This window comes from Ceratina calcarata, unplaced genomic scaffold (assembly GCF_001652005.2).
Source record: "Ceratina calcarata isolate Rehan_Ccalc_2016 unplaced genomic scaffold, ASM165200v1 scaffold211.2, whole genome shotgun sequence".
In the NCBI taxonomy this organism is placed as follows: Eukaryota; Metazoa; Arthropoda; class Insecta; order Hymenoptera; family Apidae; genus Ceratina; species Ceratina calcarata.
In genome coordinates, this window is record NW_017142786.1 from 795,358 (window position 1) to 813,454 (window position 18,097).

The 18,097-nt window shown below is 34.8% G+C and overlaps 2 protein-coding genes and 2 long non-coding RNA genes across 16 annotated transcripts in view; 3 read left to right on the forward strand and 1 right to left on the reverse strand.

Annotated features, from left to right (window-relative positions):
• The window catches only part of ClC-a (chloride channel protein 2), a 50,419-nt gene extending 47,050 nt beyond the window's left edge, over positions 1-3,369 (forward strand). For all 10 annotated transcript variants that reach the window (XM_026811332.1, XM_018019958.2, XM_026811331.1 and 7 more), the window contains one exon: positions 305-3,369. In XM_026811332.1, coding sequence (XP_026667133.1) covers positions 305-478 — 174 coding nt within the window. In that variant the 3' untranslated portion in view covers positions 479-3,369. The remainder of the gene's footprint in view (positions 1-304) is intronic.
• On the reverse strand, positions 3,307-10,459 carry ninaB (neither inactivation nor afterpotential B). Of its 4 annotated transcripts, XM_026811341.1 has the most exons (11): positions 8,312-8,404; positions 7,898-8,113; positions 7,531-7,787; positions 7,042-7,188; positions 6,699-6,840; positions 6,300-6,450; positions 5,833-6,062; positions 5,438-5,620; positions 4,657-5,085; positions 4,487-4,585; positions 3,307-4,131 (listed from the first exon to the last, which is right to left on the reverse strand). In XM_026811341.1, the coding sequence occupies exons 3-11, from the start codon at positions 7,692-7,694 to the stop codon at positions 3,961-3,963; spliced, it is 1,716 nt and encodes a 571-aa protein (XP_026667142.1). In that variant the 5' UTR covers positions 7,695-7,787; positions 7,898-8,113; positions 8,312-8,404; the 3' UTR covers positions 3,307-3,960. The 4 variants fall into 4 exon arrangements, with proteins under 4 accessions (XP_026667142.1, XP_017875450.1, XP_017875448.1 ...); XM_018019961.2 differs by lacking the exons at positions 7,898-8,113; positions 8,312-8,404 and adding an exon at positions 10,347-10,459; XM_018019959.2 differs by lacking the exon at positions 7,898-8,113 and having other exon boundaries at positions 8,312-8,683.
• LOC113463980 (uncharacterized) lies at positions 8,812-10,333 on the forward strand. The gene is made up of 3 exons (XR_003388812.1): positions 8,812-9,204; positions 9,536-9,634; positions 10,055-10,333. It is a non-coding gene; the product is annotated as an uncharacterized LOC113463980 (long non-coding RNA).
• A 6,093-nt stretch (positions 10,460-16,552) lies between the features above and the next one.
• Positions 16,553-18,091, forward strand: LOC113463975 (uncharacterized). The gene is made up of 3 exons (XR_003388808.1): positions 16,553-17,153; positions 17,422-17,611; positions 17,717-18,091. It is a non-coding gene; the product is annotated as an uncharacterized LOC113463975 (long non-coding RNA).
• Positions 18,092-18,097: the final 6 nt, after the last annotated feature.

Below are 18,097 nucleotides of genomic sequence, written 5' to 3' on the forward strand. Positions count from 1 at the left end.
AGCAGTCAAAATGACTGCATTGTGAAAGAATAATGTGTAAAGAAATTTGTCTAAAATTAATTTTTAATATTTTTTATATTATTTACAGTCATATAACAAGTTATTAGTAAATGTTAACAATAAAAAAATTTACTTCACTTGGGAAAAAAAATAATTTATGCATTATTATTTGTACATTTGCCCAAAATCAGTCAAAATGACTTCCTTGGGCAATCTAGTGTTAAATACTCCTGTCCGATATCGCAATGAGGAACTGGTGGTGTACCATTTTCTGAACGAGCTTTTTTATCTTTTCTGTTCACAGCTGAGGAAAGCGATAGAGGACGCGAACGCGGGCATCTTGCCGATGCACCAAGAATCCCATATCGGCGTTTCCACGTCCAGTCTAGCGAAAAGCGAGACGGACACCGAGAGCAAGAATGCGAGTACAATGAACTCGATCGCCTCGGTCGACTGTGAGAAGGTTGAAAAAGTCTGAGCGTATGGGACGATATGAAAGAGTGACAGATAAGTAGATGCAACAAATTTAATGTGATAGTCGTATCGCACGGCGTGTTACGGTACGACCCGAACGAGAGATGTGTTTTCTTTTGTTAATAATAAAATCTGTGACCGGATGAAGAAATGTGATAGAAGTTTAGGAAGTTTTTCTTAAGAATCGAGATACTCTTTCATCTTTCATGATGCAGTCGAATCGGAAACACACGTGTAATCTCGTAGCATGTAATTTAGACTAAGAGAAATATTTTTTAATACCTTGTGATTTTTCTTTGAATCCTTTAGAATTAGTGTAGGTGAGATTAGTGATCACGTTTTGTCATACGGTCATGGATGTTTCCTAGCCTCCGCGTACGCGAAGCTCGAGCAATAAATCATACTCTTAACCGCTTTCGTAGTTTACGATCGCTATTTAGAAACACCTCTCGTACTTAATCGCGGGACAAGAATCATTCTCACGGCTTCCCACGAAACGCGATGCATGTTTCGTTAAACGTGTCGGTGTTAAACGTAGAAATACACGGTTCACTTTGATTAGACGAAATAAGAAAGACGAAGTCTTAAACACTGAATATCGTTTCATTGAAACTTTTAAAATAAACTGAACCAGTACTAGTTATCATTAGACTGCGGATTTTTGGACAACATGTTTATAGTTTCAGTAGTAAATAGAAACTTATTTTATATTTCAAATATTGCAATATGTAACTTGTATGTAGTTATTTTTATGCATTACATGCAGTGTTTATACTTTTTCTAATTTCTTCATAAATACATAAAATCCGCAATGTAGTAAATCGTTAATATTGAACAGTTAATAATTTTTGTATCATGGAAAAAGGAATTTAATTAAATTGAACCGTGCGTATATGCTCGAGAGTCGGTAAACAATTTCCAAAGGACGTTGCTCGCGATTTACTTTTTATTTTCGCGCGGAAGCTTCCGGTACCGAAGATTCGTATCAGGGTCCTATCAATATTTCCCTTTTAATACCCTTATCAGTAGCCCAACCAGTTATTTCCATTGCGATTTTTTCTCTAACGTATTCTATAGTGACGCGTAGCCTAATTAGAGAGAAAGGGGAGAGTTATAGTTACCAATATACATATGTACGTGTACGTCTGTGAGTGAATGACATAGGAAAAAGGAAGGAAACTCTTTTGTTGACTTGGTGATATCAGTGCTCAAAGGGATTCGAAGCTTCTCGTCAATTATATTGTATTAATTATTGCGTACGTGGTGCTTCAGTGATTTTAACTGTTTTACGAGTCGCTTCGATCTACGAAACTCGCGTTATGTACTGTGAATGCCAGTCATTTCAAGCCTCATCCGTCCTCGAATTCTGTTTGTCTCGAACACGTTCCATCTTCTCGCCAAGGAATTAAATGAATTTGTCTAGAATTAATCATTAATTAAGAAATTAAACGAATTAATCTGTGATGTAATGATGATTTAATGATCTTTTAATAATTTACTCAAAAAGTGAAAGCATTAAAACGATTTTTTTTATCCTACAAAAGACGCAAGCTCCATAATTTTAACTTTGATATTAGATTTGTATTAGTTCAAGAACGCAAGGGACAAATCGAATGAACGAAGTAAAGGACGGGTGAAGATCAATTAAGTCGTGGATTTTTATGCACTTGTGACAAATTTTTTATCATGAACAAATAGATTCTGTTGCATAATAATCTGCGATGAAATCACGTGCGGCGAGGAGTGTGATTTGTGAAATGAATTATTTAAAAAGATGGAACTGGGAGTGAAACTCTAGTGATGTAACCGTTAACTTTTATGACCATGGTTGTGCCAACCTATTTATTTTAACCGTAAACGCGAGTACACGATTTTAATATGCATAATCAAGTTGCGAACATTCTCGATGGGATCTCTGTGAGATTCCATCACAATTACGATTAAACGTTTCAACTGTTAGATCATTCGTTGAACGACATGCATGGATATTTGAAAAAAATAATATTGACAAAATATATATTTAAAATTTTATACAGATATTTAAAAAGAAATTAATTAAATGTTATTTTATGAGTGACCTGATGATAAGAGTATCAAAGGGCGCGTACATAGAATTTTTGAAGGGAACTGTGTTGGATATCTCGCACAGAAGAGCTTCTATTAGGTTTTCAAAAGTCATTCATTAAATAACAAATTGTGCATAAATGCTACAAAAATAATATTCACAAAATATATATTTAAAGTCTTATAGATGTCTTTTAAAGAATAATTAAATAAATATTACTTTGTGAATGTTTTAATCCTAGGATAGTCAAAGGACGTACACATAGAATATTAGAAGGCGAATGTGTTGGATATCCTGCAGAGGATAGCTTCTATTAGATTTCTAAAAGTTTGTCAAACAATGAATTTTGTATAAATGCTTGACGCATTTATATTTAAACCCTTGTACATATCTTTCTAAAGAAATTAAATAAGCGTCATTTTGCGAATGATCTAACAATAAGAGTGTCAAAGGACATGGTATAGAATACTAGAAGACAGCTGTGTTTGATATCTCGCGCAGGAGAGATTCTACTAGATTTTTAGAACTATTCTCCGACAGCATAATTGTAAAACGATGTCTCAATTAATCTAGGACCAAGAAGTTGATAATAATACGATATAAGACAGGCGTTTTCGTAGGGCATTTTACATTCCACCCGGACACCCCTTTTCCACGATGCATCCCATTATACTGTATTGTCAATTTATTACACGCGATTCGAATGAATGAAAGAAGCTTTACGTGACAGACGCACGCTATCGCCAAATATTAAATACGCTGTACAATCGGAAGAAGACATTGAATAATTTATTGTATTGTATATATACATACATATGTACATACATGAACTGTGCTGTTATTATTTCCCTCTAATACGGACGTTTTCCTCGATTGATTATTGAAAGAAACCAATAAGGATTTTAATTGTTAGCTCTTAGACCTTCGGCATTAGTTACATCCAAACGTCTTTCAAAATTACACGAGTCGAAGTGTCAGACGAAACATTGAGTTTAAACATTATATTGTTTATTCTCGGATGGAATCAGTGTGTGATCTGAACGAGTGCAAGTCGTTAACGATGAACCAAGATGAAATACTTTATTTAAAAAAAAAAGAAAAAGGAGAAAAAATATTAACGAACGATTGCAATCAAGATCATAACGTTGCAGATTACGTTAATTGCCGCATTAACAATTAACGATTCTCTATAATCTCAATCAACAATTGGAGTATTTTTTAATTAAGAATTAAAATTCAATCGTCCATTTGCATTTCTTCCGCTTAAGATAATTAAGTAATGTTAATGAAATCCGAATTAAAACTCAAATGTTAATTATACCTAATGGTGTTAAATTGAATTAAAAATTTAATCTGCAACGTTGTCACAAACCAGAAAGGCTTATTGAGTGTCCATCGTTTATTAGTCCATGTTTGCCATTTCACTTGGCCAAGGTGAACCAACCGTGTAGGCACTTTGGCACCGGGCCAGGTGTATCGAAAGTGGCCCTCGCGATTTCCGTGAGAGTCACACTGTCTAGGATCAGCAGGCCAGCGCGTGTCTCGTTATCGGACCACACGATTGAGCTCACTACCACGCCGTCATCCTCGCTCTAGAAACATTGCGAATAGTTGTATGAATTTAACATATATTACTACCATTTATAAATTTAAATTATGATTTTTTAAACAAATTAAAGCAGTCATATATAAGAAATTAAATGTTTTACATTATTAATACTAGAACTATCGAACCAATAAAAATGACTGGGAAAATGCATTTGAATCAAACGCCCTACGTAATGCGAAAATACCATGATTCGAGTAGATTCTGAAGCTCATAAAAACATGAGTTTATACATATAATTTTGTACACATCTGTATTACGATCGGTCTTACGATTGTGATCTGACTTGCATTTGATTAGAACCACCTTGAAGTGCATTTTTAGTGCAAAAAGATTTTTACCTTTCCATTTGGATTTGGGACGAAAATCGGTTCGCTCGGATAAACATTTTTCTCGCACCAAGTTTTCCTTGTCTTCTCCAAAATATCTACTTTAATTATCTGCAAATCGAAATATATTTCAGATGTCAGTAGCCCAATTGCAAATTCTTTCATTAATTAGGTAGAATTACCGTCCCCGGATTTTCTAAATCCACGTCGCTGGAAATAGCATAGAAGTATCGATACTCCCTTCCGAGACAAGAATCATAGTTTATCTTCGGCGTTTCACATCCCAAGTCGCAAAGCAGTTCCGGTTTTACGAAAATGTTTCCATCCGGCAGTCTGTGAGCGGCCGCTTTTCGAGTAAGTAAATTTCTGTAATCACTTCTCTTGTCCTTATCATTAATTTTCGCCGAAGTATCGTTTACGGAAATTGTTTCTTTTGTACTCTCTTTGGTGAGATACGTCTCTTGGAACGATTCCAAACCCTGGCTCACCGTTTTTACCGTGATCAAATTATACTCTAATGGAACGTCGGACTGCGGTCGTTTCATTGGTAGAACGAACCGTAGCGGCCTGCCGCGGAACATTTTTGCGTAATCAGGATTCTTATGCAAGTTCTGCAATAATCATACAAATTGAATTTAAATATCGTCTCTGATGAGAATTCTAATTCCTGCTTTAATCGGGCAAATGTCACGTTGTTAATTTTCTGTTTTATCAAAAATGAAGTGATCGGACAAGAAGTATTGTGCCGTAAATTAATATTTTGCATTAGTTTTGCCTGGTTATGGGTAAAATAGAGAAAATTACGTTAAAATTTTACCGACAAAAGTTAGAAAAGTCGCATGATTATCCTTAATTTCATTAACTAATATCATGAATGAAATGACAGTTGGAGACTTTCGGTTTAATAATAATTAGAAGACAACGTAAATATTATAATCTTTAATTTATCAAGATTTTAATTACCTTCATCGCGTCGATGAACATACAGTCCAACATGGATGCATCGCGATAGCAACAAACGTCCAGGACCACGTAATTATGGTCGCGCGTTTCGAATTGATTTATGATATGTAAATAAAAGAACGCTTCAGATATAAATGTTCGTTCCACCAACCCCGTCTCCCTCGAAACCACATGTATAAGAGTCTGCAATAATATATTATAGAAAGGAATTTACTTTTATATTAATGTTCATTAGATGTAAAGATTTTATATCTTAAAATTATAGACTAATGATACATTGAGTAGAAATCGTGGCGTGAACAGAAATTGAGACACTTCTTTATTAATATTCGAAACAGTGTTTAAAGATGATTAGGAATATAAAGAAACTGTTTTAATTAGCGAGTCAGGCTTACGTTTTCGTTCTCGTGCCACTTTAGAGCAGCGCGCAACGGTTTCTGCTTCATTTTACAAGACATCACCGTGGTCAGAGACACCGCCAACGGCTGTTCGACTACTAAAAAGTAATTCTCGGTGATACCGAATGTATGCATATAAGAAGGATTCAACAGCCACCTGGATGGAATGCTGGCGACGATCGTCGCCTGATCGAACATTGACAATTCCTTCTCCTCCCCTTCTTCATCTAAAAAATAAAGAAATAATTAAATGAAATTTTCTGCAAAAAATTTAAACAATAGTATCTTGGAATCCATTCCAAGTATTTTATTAAAAACCGTCGTTATCCAAGATCTTCGTTTAGTTTGAAAAAGAAGCGTTCTATGTGTAGTATCATGTACATGACGAAAAAAGTAACTCAATCTAATGATATGATAATATCAAATAATTGCAATTGAAATGATTATATTAAGAAAATAATAACCAACGATAATTTGTGTGGGCGAGAAGCATACGACATTGTACATGGGTCCTCGCGGCGTTACGCTTAATCCCATATTATAAACGGTGCCATCATTCATCACATGTGGGTGCGACGTGTGGTTCACTATACCAACGTAATCAGACACGTTCACCTGTGATTATTATTAAATTATTTACTATAATTCATCTTATTGGAGAAGAGTTTCAATAATAAAATTCACGTACATATGGTTGACTCAAGGGATTCCGGACGGATTTCGTACGCATACATGAAAAATACGTTGTTCCCATTAAGAGCGTCACATGGAAAGCATTAGAGAGAGAGAGAGAGAGAGAGAACATGTAACGATTTTTATGCATGTGTGCGAAGCGAGTCCGGAATCCAGTAAGCCGTTTGTACCTTAGCTTTTGTCTCCAAAGTTTCTGGATCGATGCGATGAATCACGGACGTTTCCGCGAACGTGTAATACTCGTCGCAGAACGGATACACTGATATCATCGAATTATCAGATTCGTCGCCGGGCTTAAAGATCGATGTGACCCTACAGAAAGAATATTTAATTGTGGAGACGCAGATCTTTTGAATTGCTCATCAAAAGTAACGTGTATGTTATTATTTTTAAAGAATCAAAGTTCCTATCTTAATTTCCTAAATTAATATAAAAAATGTTTTATTTTGCATAAAAATCTGAATTCGTTCTTCTAGCTAAGACGTGTGAAAAATTATTAATATTTGTAAATACCTTTGAAAAATGGTTTTACAAGGATCCGGCACAGGTTTTGTGCCAAATTCGGTGACAACTATCCTCTGAGCCTCCTGGTTTTTCCGATAAACGTCCGTCTGAACGAATCTGCATTGATATGTCACTTTTCCATTGGCGATCGCGAACCTGTCATCGCAAACTCGTTTTAATGGTTTCATACATAATATGGATATAGTTAAACATGAGTATAATGCTTAACACGAACAACATATTTTATTTTATATTATTTTTCATATGTGTGTTTTGCCGTAGATGCATAAAATCCATAATCCATTTATTAACCCATTTGCGTCATAAACTCGTATACATATGTAAGGAATTTTTCTGGCTTCCACTTTTCCAAATGATGCAAATGGATTAAAATCTAAGTCTGACTGTTCAAAACCTTGTCAGTCCCTCTTAGGCCTTAAAAATGTTCAAAACAGTTTTTTCATCATACTAGATATTTGCTTTCAGTTTCAGGCGTACCGGTGCAGTAGAGCCGAACTGTCAAACAGGTGGTTAAACGTGTACTCCCCGACTTGCAGGCTTCCCGGTCCATTCCTGAGCAAGGTACCCTTCAGCCAACTCGGTATCGAGCCCGTCACCTCTCCAGCTATCGGTTCTACCACCTCTTCCTTACATGATCTCATCCATACAGACGGATCACAATTGGGAAAATAGTCTCCTTTATCCTCTTCTGATCCATTTTTTTCATCCTTCGGATTCTCTTCAGTGTCCTTCAACTATCAGCAATATTTAAATTAAACCAAACGCACTATTAGCACTTTCAATATTAATTACAGATTTTATAAAAATATAACATAATAAAATAATTATCACAATTTCTACTCACTGGCGTATTTTTTTATAATTTTAAGATAATGTATAAAATTTTATTCACTGACACATACTTTCTATAATTTTATACATACATTCCATTTTGTTATTCCTTACCACAAGAGAATTGATACAATATTTTTCAATAACGAGAAAATGGAAATGGAGAATATTATTAGAAATGAAAGTACTAATTCTGATTGTAGTGAAGGCGAAATTAGACCGCTAGAACCTAAAACGAAGACCAATTATTGAAATAATATCCAATAGTGATGATGCTGATAATGATGTAAATAGATTAAATTAATCGAATCCTGGCGACGAATGTTAAAATATTCCTGTTGACAATAGTTTAATCGTTGATTAACTTGATCGAGTCTTGTGAAAATGGCTCTTGGGTTCGACGACTGGGCTAACTGGAACAACTTACGCGAAACGAGGTCCTGGACAATTTAATTCGCTTCCCATGCAACAGGTCGTCCAGTTCATGCAACTTGACCGGTGAGAAATCGTTCTCCGATCGCGATCTACCGAACCTGGATTTCATATTGCTATATCGCGCGAAGCACCTCGTTCACACATGAGACTGAGACTGGCCGTGAAGTACGCGCACACTTTTCCCTCGTTTTACTTTCCACGGTCACGGTTAATTGACTTTAACACGGAAGCAAGACGAATCAATGGTTACGTCTCATCCTCCTCGTTCTCGTCCTCCGATTCCCTCACCAACGGACCGAGGATCGCCGATAGTATCTGATAGACGCGTTTGTGGGTGAAATCCATCGTTACCCTCGGGGCTTCGATGTACGAATGACATTGTTCTGATAATCGGCTGACCTTAAAATGGACGCCCGATGATCCAATTATTACTGGTCACCGGTTGCTTGAAGCCCCGCGACACCACCCACGTCATATATTTGTTACTTCTTTATATCCATCCCTCAGTCAACTCTGTCAACTCCCCGCACATGGCTAATTCACACGTAACACTCTTCCCTTCTTTTATGCATTCTTACGCATCTCAAATGTTTCCTAACAGACGATTATTAATTGAATATTTCAGTAATTATCAATTTGCGACCTCATTGGTAAAATTTACTCAGAATTCAAAAAGAAATTAGGCATTCTATTTTAAAAACTGAAAGTGACCATCATATTTCGATAAAAACGAAACGAAACAAAAACAGCCCCTCCCCCCCTCTCCTGAAAACTATGTAACATTTGTTTAAAAATTTTTATCGCACAGTAAAGAAACATCTTGAGCATCACTCGTCGTATTAAGAGACTCATCCCATATAGGAGGGACAAGAATATCAATTAAAGGTATGCCAGACGTTGTGAATAATATGCTTTAAGGATGTATTGGCTATACAGTCAATCCCAAAAGTGCACACCAAATACCAGAAAGTTTTCTTTGGATTACTGCTAATTACCATAAGAGTGCATGCAAATTTTAAGTGATTATAATTTTTCAAAAAACCCATGAATTCATTTAAAATATTGCAGGTAGCTTTTTAATAGTAACAGAAATCTATAATAACAAATTCAACATGCTAGCATTGTTTAAGTATATAGCCTATACATCCTTAAATACTTTAGTGTTATCCACTTACAACCCATTTAAAAATATAAATTTATTATACGAATTCCACAGTTGGCATCAATATCAGCGTTATCATTGATGAACTACGAGACGGCAAAGTTAATTCAGGGATCTACCGTCAGATGGCAGTTAAGCTTGGATCAACAATTGGTACGATTTTTGAAAGTTAAAGCCAGTCGATACACGAGAATAATTTATGTCAAGGAGCTTGGAAGTCGTTGAAATATTAATGAATTGGAAAATTGTAATGGAAATAGGCTTCTGTAATTTTCTTTCTCTAACTATACATATAAAACAATTATTTAATTAGACTCGGTTTGATAGTATAAGTACTTTGTAAAAATTGCAAAATTCGTCAAGCATTCAGTAAAATCATTTACTGTAGAAAAATTTACATGAAAGATTGATTTACACTTTGTTATCACTCGTTTTGGGTTGGGTTCTATTACATCAGAGCGCAATTTATATTATTTAACACCCTCTGTCACGCCTTCACCCGGACTAATTATCGTGTACATTAGGATTACAAATGTATAATATATGTATAGAATAAAAATATTTAATGAACAGAAACCAATGAAAACATGTAATAGTCTGAGGACACATCTAAACGTCAAAATGTATGCAAAGGCAATGACATAGCTTTGTAATTACAACGAAGAACAGATTTTTCAGAGGAGCTCAATCGCTAGGCGACTTAAACTTTCCATTTGTATTATAATTTATATTATATATGTATGTATATATCCCTATATTGATTAAATGGATTACTGTCGAACTTCAACATTTTGATACAAAGTAAGTAAGGGAAATATCGCATGCTTTGGTAATTAAGAACACTGTCACATCATTTCTTCATTACCGGAAACAGTGAGGCGATGCCGTGGTCCAGTAGACTGTTCGGTATCTTGTGAACAATGTTTGACTGCTTGTTGTCGAGGAACACGGACATGCTGGTTTGTCGCGTTCCTACGTCAAACTTAGTGGAAATCTATTGCCGGATTGGCCAAAGAACCGGCGGCCCGGTTTCACCAGTTTTGGGCACTGGCCAATATTTATTCGCGGACTTCGTCGCGAATAGTTGTAGGCAAAATGCACGTCAAGATTATTTTCAATCAAGGATAAGATTACATTCACGATTCTCTTCCTGTTTATTTCATAAACAAAATAACAATTTGTATTTGTATATTGAAATTAAAATAAAGTTTATTAATATCTTTTATGCATTTGTATAAAGTAAATAGATTAGTTCCCTTCCTTTATTAAACCGCTGATCATATTTCATAATAAGGAATGAAATTTTGATATGGTTTGCATTTATGAATTAAATATCATAACATCCATCCATTCTGCATGCAGCATTTTTTATGCTTTTGCATATTCAATGCATTGTTCACAAATCAGCACACTTACGTCTTCTATAAAGGCATAAACATCTGCAGTCTACTTATCTATTATAATTATTATATATTAAAATGTTGTTTTCATTCTATGCGTAAAAATAGTATCAACCGTAATTGAGTCGGCATTCATTAATTGACAAGGAAGAAATTAAGAGCAGAGATCGTTTGCGAGAGATGGGATGAGAGGTTGAAGGCAATTGTACCGGGAACGAGATAAAGTAAACAGCAAGTTATCTTGATAATAATCGTTCGTGAGTTATTTACTTCCTATCGCAACTCAAAGATCAGGTCTTGCTAGATTGAAATAAATTACATCGATATTAAATCAAATATGTAGGGATTGTCTATTGTGATAACACACTATTCTGTCGTATTATATCACATATCTCTGAAGTAATACTTAAAGACAGAACTCGTGAATAATTAAACAGAGTAGGAATGAAGCACAAAAGTGAATCCCTCGTTTATTTCGACATAACTAAAAATGGTTAAATATGTTTGCATATGCATAAATGTGTACATATGGTAGACCATTCTCATTTTGAATTATTAGAGAGAAAAATATTTGAATAATTATGAAAAGTTGAATGAATTAGTAGACATGAGACGAGTGAAAGAACGCCTGGAAAGCTGAAGAGTAGCTTGTTTGTCGCGTTAGAAAGTTCGAGATACGAACGTGGCTCGTTAATCCATCATTAGGAAGGATTAAAGGCAATAAAAGCTCCGCTTACTGGCGAGCACAATATTATTGCTAAACTGCGGATTTTGATGATAAGAAAACTGAATCTGCAGGAACGATAAATGCCACGTGCAAAGTAGAAAACAATTCAGAATATCAAAAGCTGAATAGACAATACAATATTTAAATGAACGAACAAATGTTTATAATGTATGTGAATTTTAACTCGAGCACTTGAATTATTTCAACTACTATCGAAAATAAGCAAAAATGACTAAATAGGGTGTGCATGGTTTTAAGGCGTGCATCTGATGCTGATAAAAGCTTTAAAACCATGTACAGGGTGTAAAGAAACGTTTGGTCTTGGCAGTCATAAGCGTATTCTAGATCTTCGGATCGGTGATCTTTAAAAAAAAAGTTACCGCACAATTGTTCTTAACATTTATTTCATGGTTAACAATTTTTTCGCTACATTATATTCTATGCATCACGAGAATAAAAGAACTGTGGAAGAATTGAAAATTCGAGTAGAGGCCTTCCAACATTTACGACATATACCAAATTTATATTAACGAATTATAAACAATATTCAAAATAGAATATTTTTCATGGCTTAAGAAAGGAAATATTGATGGTGATCAATTATGTTAGACTTCGCATGAACAACAAATAAACAACACTACTAATTATTTGTTTTATTAGAAATGTAAAAAGTTTTTTAGAAAATAAATAGCACCAATAGTGAGATTCTGCTATTATATTTTATGAGAACGGTTGAGTTTCGATCCGTGGTTCTTTAACACCTTATGTCCATGACGCATAGAATACAATGCAATAAAAAATGTTGACTTTGAACTTTACGGTCAAGAACAATTTTACGATAATTTCTATTTACAGATCTCAATCTATGACTGCCAAGAGCAAACGATTGTTTACACTCTGTACATCCTATTCAGTCGTTTTTCCTTACTTTCAATAAGAACGGAAATAATTCAGGTGCTCGAGTTAAAATTAACACCCAGTATAAAACATATCACTTAAACTGATACCATGAGTCGCTTATTCCGTATAAACGCCCGCAGTCTAACTATTACTACATAAAGTACATTTTAATCACAAGAATTTTCCGTTTTATCAGCATTCACGTTGCATAGTGTAGTTTTAGAGCCAATTACAGTTATCTTCGTCTTACAATTAAACTAAATACTTTATGTACATGAAATATTTTTTTGACTAAGTACCTGATACCAAGTTTCGCTGGCCTTAGTTTTTATGAAAATGCTATTTACTATTGAACACCTTATCAATTTAAATTCATATACATAATCATAATTAAAATTTGTGTAATTCTGAAGAAATGTTTTTATGTTATTATAATTGTGATAATGTAGTTAATCAAAAATTAGTGAACCTTCCCGGAATTCGTGTTACGAATGACGTCAATTGGTAAGACGGATAAACCGCAAATCGTGAAAATAGATAAAAATGTAATAAATGAATTATAGTCGTTCTTTTCTCTTTTCAAGGAAACTTTTAATTACGATCGTTTACGTGCGGCCGCTTGCGGTTAATTTAATCCAGCGAGATAGAAAGGCAAATAGAACTGTTTACAATGAAAATTCGGTGCGTGTTCTATAATACAAAGTCACATGCATAACGCAATGTTCAATACACAGATTTTATGCTTTGTGTTTAGGAAACACAGAACGAAACAGAATGAATTTATTTTGGAAATGATTATTCCTTCACAGAGGCTGTGAATTATTTTATAAGTAATGTGAATTCTTGGTCGGTGAAAAAATGGACGCTGTATATTTAATCATTTACTCATTTGCTACTCATTTAATTCATACAAATTCTTCTTTTACTTATTATAATGCATGTTCTTCGTTCTCTTTTGTCCATATTCAATAATATATTCTTCATGTTCTGGCGAAGGAGAGAATGAATGCGGAGTGCAGAGCGGGGGTAGAGTGAAGGATGGTATAAGGTCAGAGAGCTTATAGTTAGAGTTAGGATAGAATAGTATAGAATTAAGATTACAGGCTGTACGTCCGAAGGTAAGGAGATGATTGTATATTCTTAAGTCAAAAAAGACAAGAATGGCTAATAAATAAATAATAAAAAATAAAAAAATATATTCTTCATTTTCATTTTCTCTTGTATATATTTCATACAAGTGCTTCGTTTACTTATTATGACAAATATTCTTTATCTCCTTTCTCCATATTCATTCATTTACTCTTCATTTTCATTTGCTTTTCATTTATCTCATACAAAAGCTCCTTTCCCTTATATGAACAAATACATGTATTTTTCGTCTTATTTTGTTTATATTCAATTCTTTATTCTTCACTGATTTAAAGCCTCGTTTTTTACAAAATGAATTGATAATAATTCATTGTTCAGGGAGAATGAAAATGAGCGGCTTCCAGTCGTAAATTATTCAGTTCGTAGTAAGTAACCACAACAAAAATTGTGTACGCGTCAGCCTGCACGTCGTAATGAAATGTAAGAGATGAAGCGTTCCGCGTGACTGTTCACTCGCCGCTCGTATAAACTCGCGTCCAGCGAACTTATGTATACGTTGTACGCACCGTGCGATACGTCCAATACACAAGCAAACGTACGTGCGGTTCTGGGCAAAACTGGGTGCACCCATGACTTCCCCACGTGCCCGTCACGTGCACCAGAGCCAGAGGAGAGGCGCGTCGCGTGAGCGGCATGCTCCCCGCAAACAAAGCCAATAAAATTCATTTAACGCCGCCGCCGTGCTGGCTAACCACGTTAGAAAGCTAACGTAATACCTTCTGGAACTTTCAACCGGGATACCTACCTGCCTGGTTCATTTCCATACTCGCAAAGTAATCGATCATTTCACCTGATCTCTGATTAACTAAGATATATTCAGAGTTAATTACATTTTTACAGATTATTTATAAGGAAACAGTAAACCCTGGATTTTATGCATTTATGAAATAAATGTGTGCTGCGAGCACAAATGTTAAGAAAAAGTATTAATGCTTAAATAATAAAGAATATTGCAATCTGGAATGGATTTTCTTAACTGACTACCATGGACCTTCTATTTTGTATAAAAACCCACTGTTTATATATTACTATGTAAAACTTATGCACCTCCAATAATTTTCGACTGTGTTTTGAAGGGAATAGAGCTACCTGGATCTATTGTTCACTTGTTTTTACTTTTTTTAAGAATTTCTTGTAATTCTTGTTAAATTAGTAGAAATAGAAATGTTTAGTTGTTACAATCACACGAACGATATTAGTTACTTAACTTAAAAGTGTTACGGTTTATAAGTCGAAGTAATACTAAATCATGGAAACTGTTGTACGTGTTATGAAAAATTGTACACGCATGTGCGTGTAAGAAAGTGTCAGAGCAAGAGTCGTTGAGCCTTGCGTCATACGACATAAATATATTTCCTGTCTCAACACAGTTATAAACTATATTCAATAAATAATCAAACAGAAACTCTCGCAAAATGATAAATAGACTGCAGTGTATATTTGGTTTATCCTATAATTAACTAAACTCACATGTGAAAAATAGATTATTTTTATTTTGTGTTTGTGACAGAGAATGCAGTTGCATAGATTATAGAAAAAGTCGGAAAACACTGTATAACAGAACATTTTTTGCAATATTTCCTAAGCGATTCATACCAGACACCTAATTTTTTCTGAAAATCATCCAACTTTACAAAAACTGCTATTTTTCGGAAATGATACGTGATAGAGCAATTCTACTTTCGGATTTGTCTTTCGTATGAAAAAGTCTTGTTTGTTGCACTCTAAAATTATTCAGATATTAGTATTTGACCATGAAATAATTGCCGTCCTTTCATCAAAGATAACATATTTAGATTAGCATCAATTTATCTATACTAAAACAATTCATTTAATTCAAATTATTTTGCGCAACCAGGTATTATATACATGTAGAATATTCTAAGTATTTAATTTACACGAAAATAGTCATTGTTCGAGTACCAGTAAAATTTTTCATGAGCAATTAAGTTTTCATGTGGTCTTTAATTTCGCATTCGACGTGACTCATGTTCTGGTCATTTCCCTTCGTGATCGGCTGTTTAACTGGAAGCAAACGAGTCTTAACGACGCGTAGCGAGACACGGTTTTGAGCGTCGAGCTTTCCGTGTAGGTCAAGGTTGAGATATGTATAGAACGAGTAGGAACGCCGCTGTCGATCCGCGTAAAACGATTCGATTCGTTCTAACGTTTTAATCCCTTAACTTGAAACGCAATAACATAACGAGCATCGCGCAGAATTAGATCCACAATTGGATTCACAATTGGATCTCTTTTTTTTCATCATCCACAAAAATGCGTGACTTGAGTTAAGCTCCTCGTTTTAAAAAGTATCATCGTACATAAAAAGAAAATTGTTATGCAACAATGAGATTTTTATACATAAAATAATAAGAATTTTGTGTATGTTCAAATATAGGATTTTCTTCAAGCACGTGTGAGTCAGTGATACAGAGTGACGAAGGCGAGATAATTAAGCGTGCGATAATTATACGTTTACGCAAAACATTAATTTGACGAAAGAAATAACTTGATATTCGTTAATCTCGTTGAATTCAATTCATCAGTGAGCCTGATGGAAACTCCATCCATTTCGAAGTCCGATTTAAAATTAAAGATAACTGACCAGTCGCAACGTCACCTGGTCATCTGTACGTGCCAGACGTGCTTCCAACCAAGAAAATTCGAACTCTATATTGGTACTTAATTATAGGAACTCCACTAAACTTGATTGAACGTGAGCATGAACGATTGCACGCTATCACGTTATTTACATGTGCACTTTTTTCAAATATAATTTGTGATGAGAGCACGACGTCAACAGCGAATTAATTCAAATGAATAAAACATCTTTAGAATCATACTTTTATTTTAAAAAACATAATGCAATATTTCAAACATTTTTGTTTGTCTTGCACGTGTTTCAAGCAAAAATGTTTACAAAATATGAATCTACTAACTGAATACAATGTCTATTAGGAAGACCTTTCTTTCTAATCGGATTGCTATCAACAGTGAAACAGAAATGATAAACCGTAGAGCAGATTAGAACTGAAAAGAACTAAATTCATTTTTTAGATTTCAAACATGTTTGTTTATCTTGCACATATTAAAGTAAACATTAACAAAATGTGAATTTCCACTTATTGAATTATTAGAGAAATATGATTAAGAATACTGTTTCTCTGATCAGACTGCCACCACATGGTAGAGCAACACTGTACTGACAGAGAACGAATTGATAAAACGTGGGACAGATTAGAATTGAAATCGGCGGCTTCCCTGTCAATCTGTCAGCGGTTTACGTAACATCGGTCGCGCTATAATTCCTTAAATAAATTCCAAACACACTTCTCGCGCAGACGCTCGCCGAGCATATTTAAACTGATTGCGCAACGCGAACGAGGTTCTTGGTGTAGCTTGTTCTCATCGGATTTAACGCTTCTTTTCCGTACACAGTGAGCACGTGCCAGTAACGAGTAATGATACATTTTCCACTTGCGAAAAGATTGGAGAGGTAAACGCTTCGTCCTAACATGCTAGCGCGAGATTCGTTGTCGAACGTCTAATAACAATCGCGTGGGTCTAGGAAGGACTATTGACATTTAAATAGACAATTAGAGCTAGTTTGCAACTCGAGAAAAATATGATACATAGGAGGAAAACTTGATGTCATAGGATTATTTTTAAGATGTTTTTCACTTTCTAATGGACTACCACCTGTCCTATAAACAATAATCGTAAGGAATTAGCAAGTTTTGCATATTGTGAAATCTCATTTGCAGTTTATGCTTGAATAAATGTACGCTTGCGAAAGGATGACGAGGATCGTTGTATTTCTCATCGTTCCTTAGAATGGTCCGTTCACGTTACCGTAATCGTACCGTAAGAAAAATCTTACGGGTTCTCCGGCGACATTTTGAACTCGAGAGATGCCTCCGCCGTAAGAAATAGTACCGTAGCAGGAAATTGAAGGTAAACCTTGTTTTAAGAAAACCCATGTAAAAGCACGGGGGTCTTAGAATGGTCCGGCGACATCTTCCCCAGGCTAGCTTGAAAGTATTGGTTCTATATTTACAGGTATCATATGTTGTCCGACTCCTATATCTTTGAGACTGTAATCTCGTAGAGACTTGTAATCTATTGTTAAATGGGAAATCGTCACTCTATAGTTGTTCTCTCTTTTTTAATAACGCTGCCAATTGCAAGTAGCAAATCAGTCACTTTCAGCAATTTATTAGGAGTCTGTACGTATTTGAGAACATCCTGGCTCATGATGTTTCAAAGTTACGATCGAATTGACCTGAAATTTACAGGATCGGCAGTAAAAAAAAAGTCTAGCAGCTACTCATACATAGGTCCTTCGATTAAAATTTTCATTTAATTGTAAAAGCTAGCAAGATTGCCATAGTGTGAAATGTAATTTATAATTTATACTTGAATAAATATGTTTATAAAAGA

Coding starts and splice junctions, on each gene's coding strand:
- ninaB (XM_018019959.2), bottom strand. CDS start 8,428: ATGAAATCCAGGTTCGGTAGATCGCGATCGGAGAACGATTTCTCACCG. Junction 7,788..8,311: donor TGTCCAGGACCTCGTTTCGC/GTAAGTTGTTCC, acceptor TATTGCTGATAG/TTGAAGGACACTGAAGAGAA. Junction 4,586..4,656: donor ATTTAGAAAATCCGGGGACG/GTAATTCTACCT, acceptor TTCGATTTGCAG/ATAATTAAAGTAGATATTTT.